This window comes from Camelus bactrianus, chromosome 27 (assembly GCF_048773025.1).
Source record: "Camelus bactrianus isolate YW-2024 breed Bactrian camel chromosome 27, ASM4877302v1, whole genome shotgun sequence".
Classification (NCBI taxonomy): Eukaryota; Metazoa; Chordata; class Mammalia; order Artiodactyla; family Camelidae; genus Camelus; species Camelus bactrianus.
In genome coordinates this window covers 31,299,727-31,313,583 of record NC_133565.1, presented here as the reverse complement: position 1 = coordinate 31,313,583, position 13,857 = coordinate 31,299,727, and the positions used below count along the sequence as shown (strand labels likewise).

Here is a 13,857-nt window from a genome sequence, read left to right as displayed (position 1 = left end):
CCAAAGAGCCGAAGCTGGATTCCTCTCTGTGTCCCCCATGTGGCTGACCCAGGAGGCACCCTGTAGATGTCTGCTGAATTGAGAGCTCTCCCAGGGCACCCAAGTGATACTTCACTGGTGGGAAGTGCAAAGATTGCCACCAGAAGGCCTAGGGGGTGGCCAGTTGTCAACAGATGAAAGAATCACCATGTCCATCTGTCTACTCCCCCTTTTTTTTAACCAGATGCCTTGTTAATGCCAGTGTTCAGATCCTCCTGGTCCTCCTTCCACTTGCCCTAGCGCACACTGGCAACATGCAGCTTTCGTTTCCCTAAAGCCTCTTCTTCCTAGAATTGTTGATAGTTCCAAAAAGAAGAGGGAGTGGGGGGTTCTCGCCCACTTCCTCTCTTCCCCTCTCCCCACTCCCTCCCCACCCCTTGCCAATGGTACCGAAGATCTTTGGGGTAGAAGATGCCTTTCTTCGGTGACTGTGGAATTATGCCCACTGGCCTTTGCTTAGAAGACCAGAGAAAAATTCTGTCCAGAGAATGATCAAGAATGGATCCAAGAAGGCCTTCATGGGCTCTCTCTTATGTTCTAAATCAGTCAGGTAGTTTCTGTGTGACTTCTCTTAAATTCAAAATGCAGGAATCTAATTTTCAGTGAGAAAGAGTGTATTAAAGACCCAGAACCCTTGGTCGTGTTCTTCATTTGGGTGCTGGTGACACAGGTATGTTCACTTTGTGCAGATGAAGCTATTAAGGAGTGTGTGTGTGATACTTCAATGAAAAGCACTCTTTTTAAAAAACTAAAACCCAAAACAACTGAGCCATTTGCTTAGGTCACACAGCTAAAGGCAGGAACTCAGCTCTCCTAACTCTTCAGTTAAGACCTATTTTAGAATCACATCTTAGAGCAAGTAGAGAGGCCAATTTCAGTCTCTCTTGATCTCAGTGTTGCTGGAACTTCCCTCAGTTCCTGTGGAGCCTGCTGTGCCCCTGAGAATGGGCACAGTGTCTGAGAGGAGGTTTCTCATCACTACTGAGGCCACACCAGCTCCCTACCTGCTGTCTCTGGTGACTGTGGCCACTGAAGAAATCTGCAGGCAGGTCACATCCTCCCCTTGGTGCAGTGCCCTGGAAAGGGGCCCTGTAGAAAGCCCTTTTATGCTTGTGTTGGCCTGGATGCCCTGAAAGGAAGGGCAGGTGGTCTGGCCAGGCTGGAGGGTGATGCCGCCTTAGGCCTTATTGGCAGCTCTTTGTCTGGACAAAGGTGACAGATCAGCAGCTATTGATTTAGCTACAGCTCCATGAAGAAGGCATATATAGTGAGAAAACATCATATTGTAAATCTGAGGTCTCTCTTAATTATGTTCATTCCTTTCATTCAGCAAGACTTTCGTGTCCCGTTATGACTCTCTGCTGACTTTCTACTGACTTTGGAAAGCTTACGCAGTCCAAGATGACATTTGACCACCCGAAAGCCTGGGAGTGAGGGGATGAAATAAAACTGAGCCCTGACTTCATCCCCCTAATCTGTCAAAAGCTTCTCAGACAACTCTCCCCTGGTTCCCAAGGCCCTGAGCATTAAGCTCAGGCTGTCTGCATCCCAGCCTGGCTTCCCTGCCCCTACGGGTGGTGCTGGGCCTAATTCAGCTGACTGTTCAGCTGTGCTCATGACATCAAACCACCACTCCTCTGTGCCAGGAGCCTCCCTGAACTAGCCAGGAGTTGTCTCGCCCACTGAGTCTCAGTGCTGCAGGTTGACCCCTTCCAGGACCTCCTAATCCTGTCTTCCTATAACGTCTGAAATGTCGTTCAAGGGACAGTACCATCTAGATGTCCCATTCAGGCTCCTAGCTAAGCCAGGGGGTGTGGCTCTTCCCACCCCTTGTGGACCCCTTACCTGTAACCTGGTTAAGTCCTGTCATAGGTGGGCCTGGGGGTAGAACTCCTTACACCCAAGGTGACCAAACTACCTACATCCATTTGTGTCTTCTGCTGTCCGGGGATTAAAAGTAGTGGCCTCTGGCAGGTCATCTCACTACACTGCTGGTGACCTCTGTAAACCCACATTTTCAAAAGGCAACTGATAGCCAGCTCGGTTCCTGGAGGGGACTGACCCCCAAGGGGATCTGCCTCACCCCAGCAAGGGTCAGGAGTCCAGGCGGAGTAAGTTCCAGTTAGGCTCTCATGTTCTGTGCTAATTTACCAGGAACCAGGAATTGTCATCTTTGAGTTAACGTTGTGCTGTGCCAGCCAGACTGTCCACTTTAATATCTTTTCAATTAGTGAGTCTTCCAATAATAGCATTTTAACAGTGAAGTTCCAAAGAAAAAACTTGTTCTTAATTTTTGTCCAAAAGGGATAGAGAGACTTCTAATAATGATATCATTATAAATTCTGAAGTGATGATCATTTGGCTGTGCTACAAAATTTGTGGCTAATAATTAAAATAAAGATTTAAGTAAATGCTTTATCAATAAAGTAGATGATAGGGCATATTTTTCTCAGCCAGTGTCAGAAATGGCAGCACATAGCCATGTGCTGAATTGTCACACTGCAAGTCTTTAAAATTCCTGCTGGATTTGAAGGTATTAACAAGTCCCTATCAACATTCTCTGAAGGGTTTTGATGTCATTTTAGCTATTGAGCTAAAATATGTGAACTATTACTTTGTTGATTTTGTTCTTAAACCAAACTGCATTATCATCTGAGAGTGTGTTCTTAAAGTATTGTTAAAAGTACTTTGAAAACTTGTAAATCCCTGTAATTTATGTTTCTCCTGCCTCTGCTGTTTCATTCTGTCCTTCTGGTTTTAATTTGAATGCAGTCCTGTCTGGGTGTGTACCTGTAAAATTGTGTTTTTCCAAGTACAATTTACAGTCTTGACCTTAGATTTTACAGTGTTCCTAACCTTCCACGAGCTTCCCCCTATGCTAAGAAGTGGGCTTTGGGTCACCCAGCTCTTTTTATTAGAACAGTCTAATCAAGGTTACTTGAAACAGATCTGAATTTGACATTTCTTAGTTTATCGTGTAAGCCTAGGGAGTAAGTTAGGAGGGCTTCCCTGGAAGCCCATTAATTGCATTGCCCCATTTCTTAAAATGTACACAGTTGTAAACCTAGACTGCTTCGAGACAACAGTCTCATTTATCTAAACAATTCTCCTTTTAGACTCAGTGGCACTGATGGAAACACAGATAAGCAGTATGGATCGGAGGAAGGATCTTTTGGAGGCCGTGTTTGCTGAAACTGTTCCCATTCCCCTTGCAATCCCTTTTTCTTTCCCACAGCTTGTCTGCATAGGAACAGCTCTATCTACGCTCATTACCTTCCGTGAGCTAGGTTAGGGGAAGACTGCAGTGGGCAGGACTACAGCGGACGGTATCTTTCTTGTGTGTGAGCTCTGCAGGTTTTAAGGAATATGGCTATTTTGCTTTAAGGGGGAGAGTGAAGGGTGGGGCGTTCCGTTAAAGCAGTGTGTATCCCAAATCCATTTCATCCTCTCCGTGGGGAATCCATGTTTCCTCGCAGATTATAATTTTTCAATGGCTGCAGAACTTTGGGAAACTTTTCCTTAAGTTAGGAAATGAGATTTATTTTCTGCTCCTTTCAAACATCATTTAAATTAAGTTCTGGTAAGGAGTTATGAGTCTTTTTCCCCCCTCCTCACACTTCTTCAGTGTGTTCTCCGTGGCTCTTATTGACACTCCCGGCCAGGGAAGGGACACATGGGGCAGGCTGGGGCTTTTGGCCACTGACCTGGGGTTCCTCCTGTTCCAGGTAATCGTGCAGTCCGGCCGCCACCCCACGGTGCTGCAGAAGCTCTGCCAGCTGCCCTTCCAGTACTTCAGTGACCCGCGGCTGATCAAAGTGCTGTTCCCGTCGCTTATCGCCGCGTGTTACAACAACCCTCAGAACAAGATCATTCTGGAGCAAGAGATGAGCTGTGTTTTACTGGCCACGTTCATTCAGGTACCTTCTGTGTATGCCTAATTCTCTGGCTTTACATGTAAGCTAGTGCAATTGAAAAGTAAGTGAGCCAATTGTTTATTCTTGTCAGAAACACTTTTTAAAATTTCACATATTTCTGTGCTTGAAAATTAATTTCTAAAATATCATGATGGTAAAACTGGGGTTTGAGTGTTGTATAATTTCTACTTGGAGGATTTCAGGAAAAGGATATTTTTCCAGTTAATGAGACGGTAAACGTGCAATAAGGAAATGTTTTAAAAGACTGCTTTTAAGTCTTTAACTGTTATATTCATCTTGCTCTTTGTCTAGTTACGGGGAATGGATAGTGACTGCTGAAGAAAGATCAATTAAAACTTCTGTACATTTGTAAATTTTTAAATAAGTATTAATATATACACACACAGCCTGTGTGTGTGTGTAATAAAAATCTATTATATTGCTTTTTCTTAGATCTAAAACTTTTAAGAATGGGCCTTATATTTTTCTGATCCAGTTAAATTCTGTGGGACTGGAATCAGAATCAGTGCTGTAGCAAAGCAGCATTTCCGCATCTAAATTAACCCAGTCAACCTACAACAGAAAATCAAGTTGGCTCTTCTTTAACATTTGCTAATAGCTAATCCTGTGATTTTGTTCCTGTCTCTATATATTATCATTTGCTGAAAATCTTCCATTTTCTTTCAAATGTTCACCCAAAAGCCAATGTGTTTTTGTTCCATGACGCACATGTGATTAATAGACAATGTTTTCTGTTCATAATAATGAAACAGAAAGCAGAGCTCTGTATTAGTATTGTTCCTTATTCTGGCTAATACACATAGATCACTTTTGAAAGGATGTAATAGTGCCCAGCTGGCTGGGAGGCTGAAGAGTCCCCCAAGCCTGCTTCACCTTAGACAGCAATTAGCACTTTACATTTCTTAAACTATCCTCTATTAGATGATCAATTAATAAACACACTAGATCAATTATGTTTAGGAATGTTTTATTTTCAGCCTAATTATTCTGTTTGAGTCTAGGTTCCATTTTCTGAAAAATTTTTCTAAGATATTCAGATCTACAGGTAGAATTGTTTCAAAAAACATTGCAGCGTTAATAATTAAAATCTTAGTGAAGTTTTATAACCATCATATCAACATTTAGGATTCTTCATATATTCTTAGCCTTAGGATTAAATTAAATGGAAAATACGATACAGAGAATTTTACGACCGTGATCTTAAAATTCATTCTTTCATTCAGCAGGTAATTTTTTAGTGCCTGCGGTGTGCTGGGTACTGCTCTAGGCAATGGGAATACAGCAATGAGTAAAACAGATAAAAATTCCTGCCTCTAGAGAACTTTCATTAGAGTGAGGGAGTCACTCAAAAACAAATAAGTAAAATAAATAGCATGTCAGATGGTGTTAAGAGCTGTGGAGAAAAGTAAGGCGAGAGAGGGGGCAGAGCCCGCCAGCGAGGTGCTGTGCAGTTTTTTTATGGCAGGAGCAGAGAGGCCTCAATCAAGACAGTGATATTTGAGCAAAGACAGTTTTGCATCTGTACCAGATTAGTCCCTTACATTTTCAACTGCTGGAAAACAATGTATAAAAATATAAATGATACCAGAATCTAAACTAAGGATCATGCATATTACGTGTGTTCATCTGGTATTGATCTCAAAGTACTTCTCATTCAACTCTATTACATTTAACACGTTTAAATGTAACACATTTAACATACATTTTATTTTAACACACAAATTTTGTAAATGCTACAGAAATTTCTCATAACGCCTATATGGGATGTGTGGGACAACAGCAAGTTAGATTGGTGGAGTTAAATCAAGCATTTTTTCTATAAATATGCTCAAGGGAATGAATACGCATTGGATTTTAGTTTATAAAATGGTTCTGCAAGGTTCCTGTGTTAGATTATTAATAGTTATTAAAAATTACATTAAAAATAGGAGCTAGTAGCTCGTCCTAGGTGTCTGAAAATTTATGTATTATAGATGACATTTATGTTCCATCTAAAAGTAAAATTCCTAAACTTTAAGATTCACCTGCAGAATAGATGGTCCTAAAGGGTATTTTGCTAAGTGCAGTCAGAAAAAGACAACTACCATATGATTTCACTTACATGTGGCATCTAAAAAAAAACAAAATAAACGAACAAACAGAACAGAACAGAGACAGACTCACCGATACAGAGAACAAACCAGTGGTTGGGATAGGCGGGTGGGGAGTATATGAAAAAGGTGAAGGGAATTAAGAGGTACAGACTTACAGCTATAAAGTAAAAAGTCATGGGGATGTAGCATACAGCATAGTCAATAATATTTAATAACTTTGTACAGTGACAGATGGTAACTAGATATACCGTGGTGACCGTTTCAAAATGTATGTGAATTTGGAATCACTATGCACACTGTGAATTAACGTATCGTATGTCAACTATACTTCAATTAAAAGATTTAGCTGCAGAATATTTAAGTGCTTTTATAGTTGTACTTTTAAAAAATATTAAATATCTGTCAATATTTTAAGACAGTTTTGGCTAAGCATTTAGTTTGTAAGCTATAAAACAAACTTGTAGTTTCCACAGGAGGCAACAACCTGGCCCCTGGTGATACTTAGCAAGATGTGAGTCATCACTATTTGATTTTAATGTATGATAATCTGAACTACATAACACCAGTTTCTTCAGCTTTTATGTTTGGACTCCAAAGTATTCATGCAGAAATCGTTGTCTCGGAATTCAGAAGCATTTTTAAAGCCACTCTTAGCAAAATTCTCTGTTCATGGCATTGGTATAAAAACATTTTTCTTGTCTCACACAGGATTTTGCACAGACTCCAGGTCAGGCAGATAACCAGTCTTATCAACCCAAAGGTACGTCTCTATTGAAGTTAAACGTTATGTGTTCGTTAGCTGGACATTTCTCACTCTACCCTCTGGAAATGTTAGAGAAATGCATTTATTACATCACCAAAAATATTTGTGATTCAGATACGAGGTATATTTCAGGGAATAAAGAAATTGATTTTGTCATCAAGCATGAGTGCATCAGAATATACAGAGAAATCTATGGAAGTAAAAGAAAAGCACAAAACATCTTTATATAATTTATACTCACCTCTTGCAAGATATAATAAATGGTGAATAATTACTGAAGAGCCACTTTGTAATACAAGAGACAATCAGATCATTAATATTGGCCTGCATTACTCACATAAATGCTGAAATTACATAGGTTTGGTTCCCTGTCCACGTTCAGAATAAAACTGTCATTGATAGTAGCCCATATGTCCCCCTAAATTCAAGTACTTGAATTTTTTATTGAAAATAAAAAGTGTAAAATTGTTTTACACGAAGAAGAAGACATCAGATGAGCAGAGTTTGGGGGCCAAAAGATTTACAAGCTCTTTTTTCTTCCCTGTAGCATGCTGAGGTGTTGCCTGTGATCAGAGCTGAGACATAGAATTTTAAAGTGCATTTTTACTTTTTGAAATATTCTGCTACCCACACGTAATTGAGAAGTACAAGTTGCTCTTTGTCTGGCTGTCGTGACAGCATCTCTGATTAATGAGACCTTAATCTAGATTTTCCCCAATTCTTCCATTAGTTTGATGGTCTTTAAAGTGGCCAGAGGTCTACTCCCAGCAGGACCCTCTAGGGCACCCACCCAGTAGCGCTTACCTGGGGGAGAAGCGAGGTCACCATGGTGTGCGTGCGTGCATGCGTGTGTGTGTGAGACTCCCAAACACACATGTGTTATTTATAGTTGGCAGGTGTTGAAAAGTACATAAAAGAGAATATAACTAAAATTGTAACAATATCATGAAAAAATGTCATGTTTTATTGGCTCAGACACTCAGAGAAGTAAACAGAAAGCTATGCCCCTTTTTAGAAATTCAAGACAACATTATAGTTGGTACCATTTGTCTAAGCTAGATTTAGTTTGCAAGTTCACTTCTGCCCTAACTCAGTCACTGTCTTTTTTTTCTAAGCTGTTGGAGACTAGCATAATTTGTTACTATTTCTTACAAAACAATTTTCTAAATTTTGAATTTACAAAAATGCCTAGAAAAGTCTTCTTCTAATGTATTTATTTTTAATTGTACGGCAGTTTTTTTGCCAATAAGAAGTACAGACATTCTTTTTTCTTCCTCTTTCTTCTGATGTAAGAATGAGTGACCATTTGCTGTCTGTTTGTTGGGCAGAGTCCCTGGGGCTGCCTCTGGCTGTTGGTTTCAACTTTCTTTCCAAGGGACCATCTTCTCTGACTTTCATGCTTTCCCCGATTACAATGGGATTAATCAACAGAACAGCAAGTGGGGAATTGTCCTCTACTCTGTTCAGAAAAAAAAATCACTATATTGGTGATAGCTTATAATACGCTTACTTGATTTTTAAAAATAGTGATGCCTCACTATGTTACCAGTTTGCACCTTGGACATCTGTCCCCTTTTGCTTAGATTAAGTCCCCATAAAATGTTTCAGGATGTTTTGAGTTCAATGCCCAGGTGAACCTCTAAGTTCAAGTATAAAGCAGCTCCTGGTAGCACCACTTCTAACTGCTGAGGAAGAATGGTTTTCAAATGCTGCTGGATGACTGACTGGCCATGAGATTGTTTGCTTCAATATCCAGTAAATCTCCTGAGAGTTTCCTGTGCTTTGTTAGGTAACTGAATGCCAGACTGGGGCGTTTTTAAAGTTATGCTTAAGCTAAAATCATGTTTTAAATTAAATATACTATTTTAGAAAACAAATGTCAAGTCTACATACAGATTTACCCTTTCAAGGCTAACTTAAGGATGGAATATATGACTATCATTTCATTCACCAGACTTATTTTCCCGTTATCTTCTTACTCTGGAGTCCAAAAACAATGTTTTTCATAATGTTTTATATAGGGGTTAATGTCTGAATAGGTTAGAAGCACAAAATAGATTGTGATTAATATACTATATATATATTTTATACTATGGATAGATACAATTACCTTGTTTACTTAAACTTGCATCATAGTTTAGATGAAGTGTATGTCTCCATTTATACTCAGGTATCAAAATAATTTTCATTTCTTAAACACTGAAGAATGTAACTCTTTTTAATTTAACTTTTTTTCCTCTCAGGAAAACGCCTTGGATCCCAAGATTATCTTGAGCTGGCTAACAGATTTCCTCAGCAGGCCTGGGAAGAAGCTCGACAGTTTTTCTTAAAAAAAGAGAAAAAATAAATGTTTTGGTTGGTTCTGTATTTGAGTACCCTCATTAACATTTTTAATTGTTCTAACATTATAACTGTTCCTTGAGGAATTCATTTTCACATTTTATACTGTGTAGATATGGTACATACTTTGCACTATTTATAATGAATGTAGATACTTTCATGTTCTAATTCTGTAAGTTGAGTTTACTTCATTTATGCACAACATTTTGGAGTTTGGTAACTTACACCCTATGATAATATATACTTTGCATTTGTAATATGGGTGAAATTAGATATAAAATTAGCAAGTCCGTTTTGTTCTTGTAATAAAATAACTTATACTGTTTCCAATGGTGACTTTTCTTGTTAGGGCAATACAGATTTGAAAGAAAAATGTTAACTCCAACTCCGGAAGTCTCTTAATTAAAGATATACTAAAAGTTAACCTGCTGTAAATTTCCCTTTTTAAGGTTTGGAGTAAAAGATGTTCATGACACTTTTACATCCTAATTACATAATATGTTCTGGGGGGGGGGGGTACTTTAATTTAGAGCATCGTATTCGTTGATCTGCCTAAACTTGCCTAGTAGCCAATTCTAAGAGCCTCCTATAGAAATAGCATCGCTGAACTGAAATTATTCTCCAGAGTAAAAATTAGTGATCCAAAAAGATCAACCACAGTGAATCACCCCGAAGTATTTTCTCAAATAACTGAAATGAAGCAGCGCCGAAGTAAAAGCAAAACAGACAGCTCACAGCGGCTCTGAATAAAAGTTGTAACTACGCCTGTGCGCCGCTCCCAGCAGAACGTGCGGAGCGTCCGCCCGGAAATGCTGACTTTTTCATCCTTGTTCTCATTGTTTCTCCACCTTAAGCCGACGGTCGGTGCTAAGCCGTTCACTGAGTGACATCGGCAATAATTTCTGTCAGATAAGGATCAAACATTACCAAGAAAAAATCTGGTCGGAAAAAATTTGCTCTGAATATGTATCAGATTCAAGACGAGGGACGGGGGTGGGGGTTGAAAATACAACTTTCATCGGCTTTTTAAAAGCAAAATTACCTACCTAGTGTTCAGGACACTTCTCTTTGGAGACTCACAATGCTGCCGAGCTACGTATATGCTGTTTTTACTTTTTTGCAAACAAAAAATAAAGAGATTCAATTTCAAAACAAAACAAAAAAAAGAACGAGCGCATCCCAGTGCGCTCTATGCTCCCGACCCGCCCGCCGTTTCCGTGCAATGGTTGCGGGGCCGCCGCCTGGCCGGACTCCAAGCCGGGGGGCCGCCAGCCCCGGGCCGGGGGGCCTGGCTCTCGGGAAGCCCCTCCCGCCTCGGCGAAGCCGGCTCCCAAGGCTTGGGAGGCGACGAGGCCGCGGATGCCGGACCCAGGAGTCCCGCCGCGGTCGCGCAGAAACCCTTCGAGCCGCGGCCGGGCTGAGGGGGGCGACCCGGGAGGCCGAGGGCTGGGGCCCCAGGTGTCCGCCGCCGGCTTCTTCCGCGACCCGCCGCCGCCCGGAGCGCCCCGACCCGGGGAGGAGTTCCCGAATCCCGCCGGCCCCGCGCGTCTTGGGGCGTGGACGCAGAACCCTTGTAGCTGAAAGGAATAATCAAATATTTGTAAGATTTCCTGCAAGACGCTTCACAATAGAATATACTTCTTATCTGGTCGGAAATTTGCCAAAAGGCCATAAATAATTGAGACAGCTGTGATTAACCTTCCAGAAACCGTACCAGAATTCGCAATTAAAACATTTAATTGAATGGTCTCATTTGGCCCCCTAGTCCGGGAGGAGAGAGGGTTTGACTGACAAACCCGGCTCCACCCGGCTGGGGAGCCTGCGAGGATCGCGCCTAGGGGCTCCTGGGTGACTCCCGACCCGCGCGGTGTCTGTAGGTCTCAAGTTCCTTCCTTTAATGCTCGTTTCTTCGGCCGGAGTGATTTAAGCTCTAACTCCCCTGGGTTTTACGACTTCTAAACTCTCCTGTGATGAGAAAGTGCGGCGCGCAGGTGAGTGCAGACACATCTTGTTCAAATCTGCAGGGACGAGTGTCACCCACTGGCTTTCTCCCGGGGAGGGGGCCTCTTCCCGGGTCTCCCGAGGCTCAGGGGCCACAGGAGGACCCGCTGGGCCGAAGCGAAAAGCCTCTGCTAGGTCCAGCCTGCAAAGCTGACGATGCGACTTTTCCCCGGGGTTAGGGCTCAAATTTGAGCCAAATAGGAAAAAGCCCCCAGAGGCCGGTGGGCAGCGACGTTTGAACGCCCCACGCCGTTGCCCAACCGAATGTCCCGCTCTAGGCGGCAGCTCCCTTTCCCGGGAGCTCTACAGGGCTGTCACCCAGGACGCCCAGCAGGATGTAGGAGCCGCAGCTTCCTGCTGAGTTCCGGAGTCTCTTCCTCCCTCCCGGCAGTCGGGGGCGCTGTGACCCTGAACCCTGAACCTGGCCCCTGTTGAACCTAGGTCCGAACCTCGCCTCCTCTCCAATCTTTTCCTTCCTTCCCCTGCTGGGAAAACCACCTGGGCCATTTCTTCCAGAGCTCCTTGCCACGCTTTCTAAATTCTTGGGTCTCAGTAATCTGGTAAGGGATTACTCCTCACCGTCCCTCTTCTTCCACTTCCCTCTCCCTGCTCCCATGCTCTGAACACTAGGTTCTCCTGCCTTCCACACTGAAACCATCCCCTTAAATATCCTGTTTCCCACTGGGAAACTCTCAGCCTTCCTGAACTCCTGCCCCTCCGCTCCCTCCCGGACCCACTCCCCCACCAGCCGCAGACCTTCTTGACCAGGCCGTGTCCTGATCCAAAAGATGGACTCACCTAGCACTCCAGCCTTTCTAGGCACGATTTCTGCCAGGCGCCAAACTTGCTTTATAAATTGAACCACTCCATACCCAACTCCACATCTGGATCCCAATGGAGTATTTCTTTGTGCCCTTTCTCCCATTACTGCTCTCAGTCTAGCTCCATTTATCTGCATCTTCCATGCACTGTCTCCATCAACAAGGTGCTAGTCTGTAATTGGTCACACAATCCTCGCTTTTGCACTGAATCCCAGTATCTTGAAGAAAGTTTACCTTTACATCAATCAGACCCATATTTAAAAGCCTCTAATCTTTCCTGCATCAGCTTAATAAACTCTCTGAATTTCCTGCTTTCATCACAACTCCATTGGAAACTTCTCTGCAAATAGTTTATTACTCATTCATTGTTTTCTCTCTCCAGTACGCTGCTATTCAGCTAATTCTCTTGCTCTCTTTGGTGAACACTTGTATGGGAAAACACAGCTAACAATGTGTGCCAATTTATGCCCCCCCACCACCACAGCAGAATCTCACATTTTCTAGAAAACAATCTTAGACTATGTCTCGTTTAAATCCAGTTTGCTGCTCTGACAAAACTAAGCTTTAAGCTATTCCACAGTCAACACTGAAAAGTTGATTTCTGTTCCACAACCCATTAAAAATTAAAGTTCAGTGGGAATACTGCCACAGGGACTGAATTTCCCAGAATTATGGAGCCTTTCAATATGTATTAAATTTGTGGTATAATAGCCATAAACTTTTCCATCTCTGGGAATCCCTTCCCTGCCTCAATTACATAGAGCTATTCAAATTATTAGATAAATCTGAGAAAACCTTATTCTAAAGTGAATCTGTTAAATAACTAACTACGGCTTCCCATCTCTGGCCTCTTTGATTGAACTGGCTTTTTTACTACACAACTGGGTATCTCATTTTAGAAGTTCAGTAAGCATAAAATAAAACACTTGTAATAGTTACAGGTAATTTAATTTATAAAGAAATCCCTACTGTATTGCATGAGATGTTTAAAGATGACCTGGGAACCACTAAAACTGATATTTATTAATGTACTAACCAACCATAGATCTGACACCTCACCAGGGACCGCTGTAATAAGGCTTCAAAGTCAAACCCTTTTGCTGGAAATCCACATGGAAAACGATGTGCCCCTTTGGGTGGTCAGCAACAAACCAGGAGAGGAGCTTGCGATGTTTTATACAGCAATACAGATAGATAAAGGCATCCTAACACATAGTAACCACTTTGACCTGAGTAATTTCCCAACATTCAGAAACAGACACACTCATATGAATATAAGAAAAGAGGAGTTAGATTTTTGATCTATGGAAAGGGAAGAGATGACTGTAATTAGATAGGCAGGTGTTTCCATTTGTAGCATTAAAAATGCTGCAGTCTGTCAAAAGCAAAATTGCAAAGCTAATTAACAACCATTAATGAATTTTTAAAATTCAAGAACCTGTTATTTCCTTTTTAAAAATGGCAAAACCCTATATTCCAGATAAATCAAAAGTTTTCCAAAGTAAGATTTCTTGGGAGTTTAGCCTCCTACCCAATGGCCAGCCAGAAGGTAAAAGGAAGTATCTAGATTTCTGTTTGGGAGGGAATGGTCTAAGTTAAGGGAACGAAGCCTCAAAGAACCTAACCCTGATTATTAAAACCGTTTCTGGGCACTCAAGAGGTAAAGCTGGTCCTCATTAGCCCTACATATCTCTTCCCTTATCTCTAAGTTTGCAGCACCATTTCCTAAATCCTGAAGGGGAATGTTCTCTTTAATTTTTGTGCTCGCATCACCTTGACTTTCAGGAAGTAAAATATAAATGTGGCCCGATTTTCCCACCTCCTCCCATTTTCTTTCAATAATTGCCAGCCAGCTCCCAGCCTTC

At 41.8% G+C, this 13,857-nt stretch overlaps 1 protein-coding gene across 5 annotated transcripts in view; it reads left to right on the top strand.

Annotated features, from left to right (window-relative positions):
* The window catches only part of SCAPER (S-phase cyclin A associated protein in the ER), a 268,289-nt gene extending 258,794 nt beyond the window's left edge, over positions 1-9,495 (top strand). For all 5 annotated transcript variants that reach the window (XM_045516815.2, XM_074353894.1, XM_074353892.1 and 2 more), the window contains 3 exons: positions 3,765-3,956; positions 6,776-6,827; positions 9,074-9,495. In XM_045516815.2, the coding sequence (XP_045372771.2) occupies positions 3,765-3,956; positions 6,776-6,827; positions 9,074-9,177 (348 nt within the window). In that variant the 3' untranslated portion in view covers positions 9,178-9,495. The remainder of the gene's footprint in view (positions 1-3,764; positions 3,957-6,775; positions 6,828-9,073) is intronic.
* Positions 9,496-13,857: the final 4,362 nt, after the last annotated feature.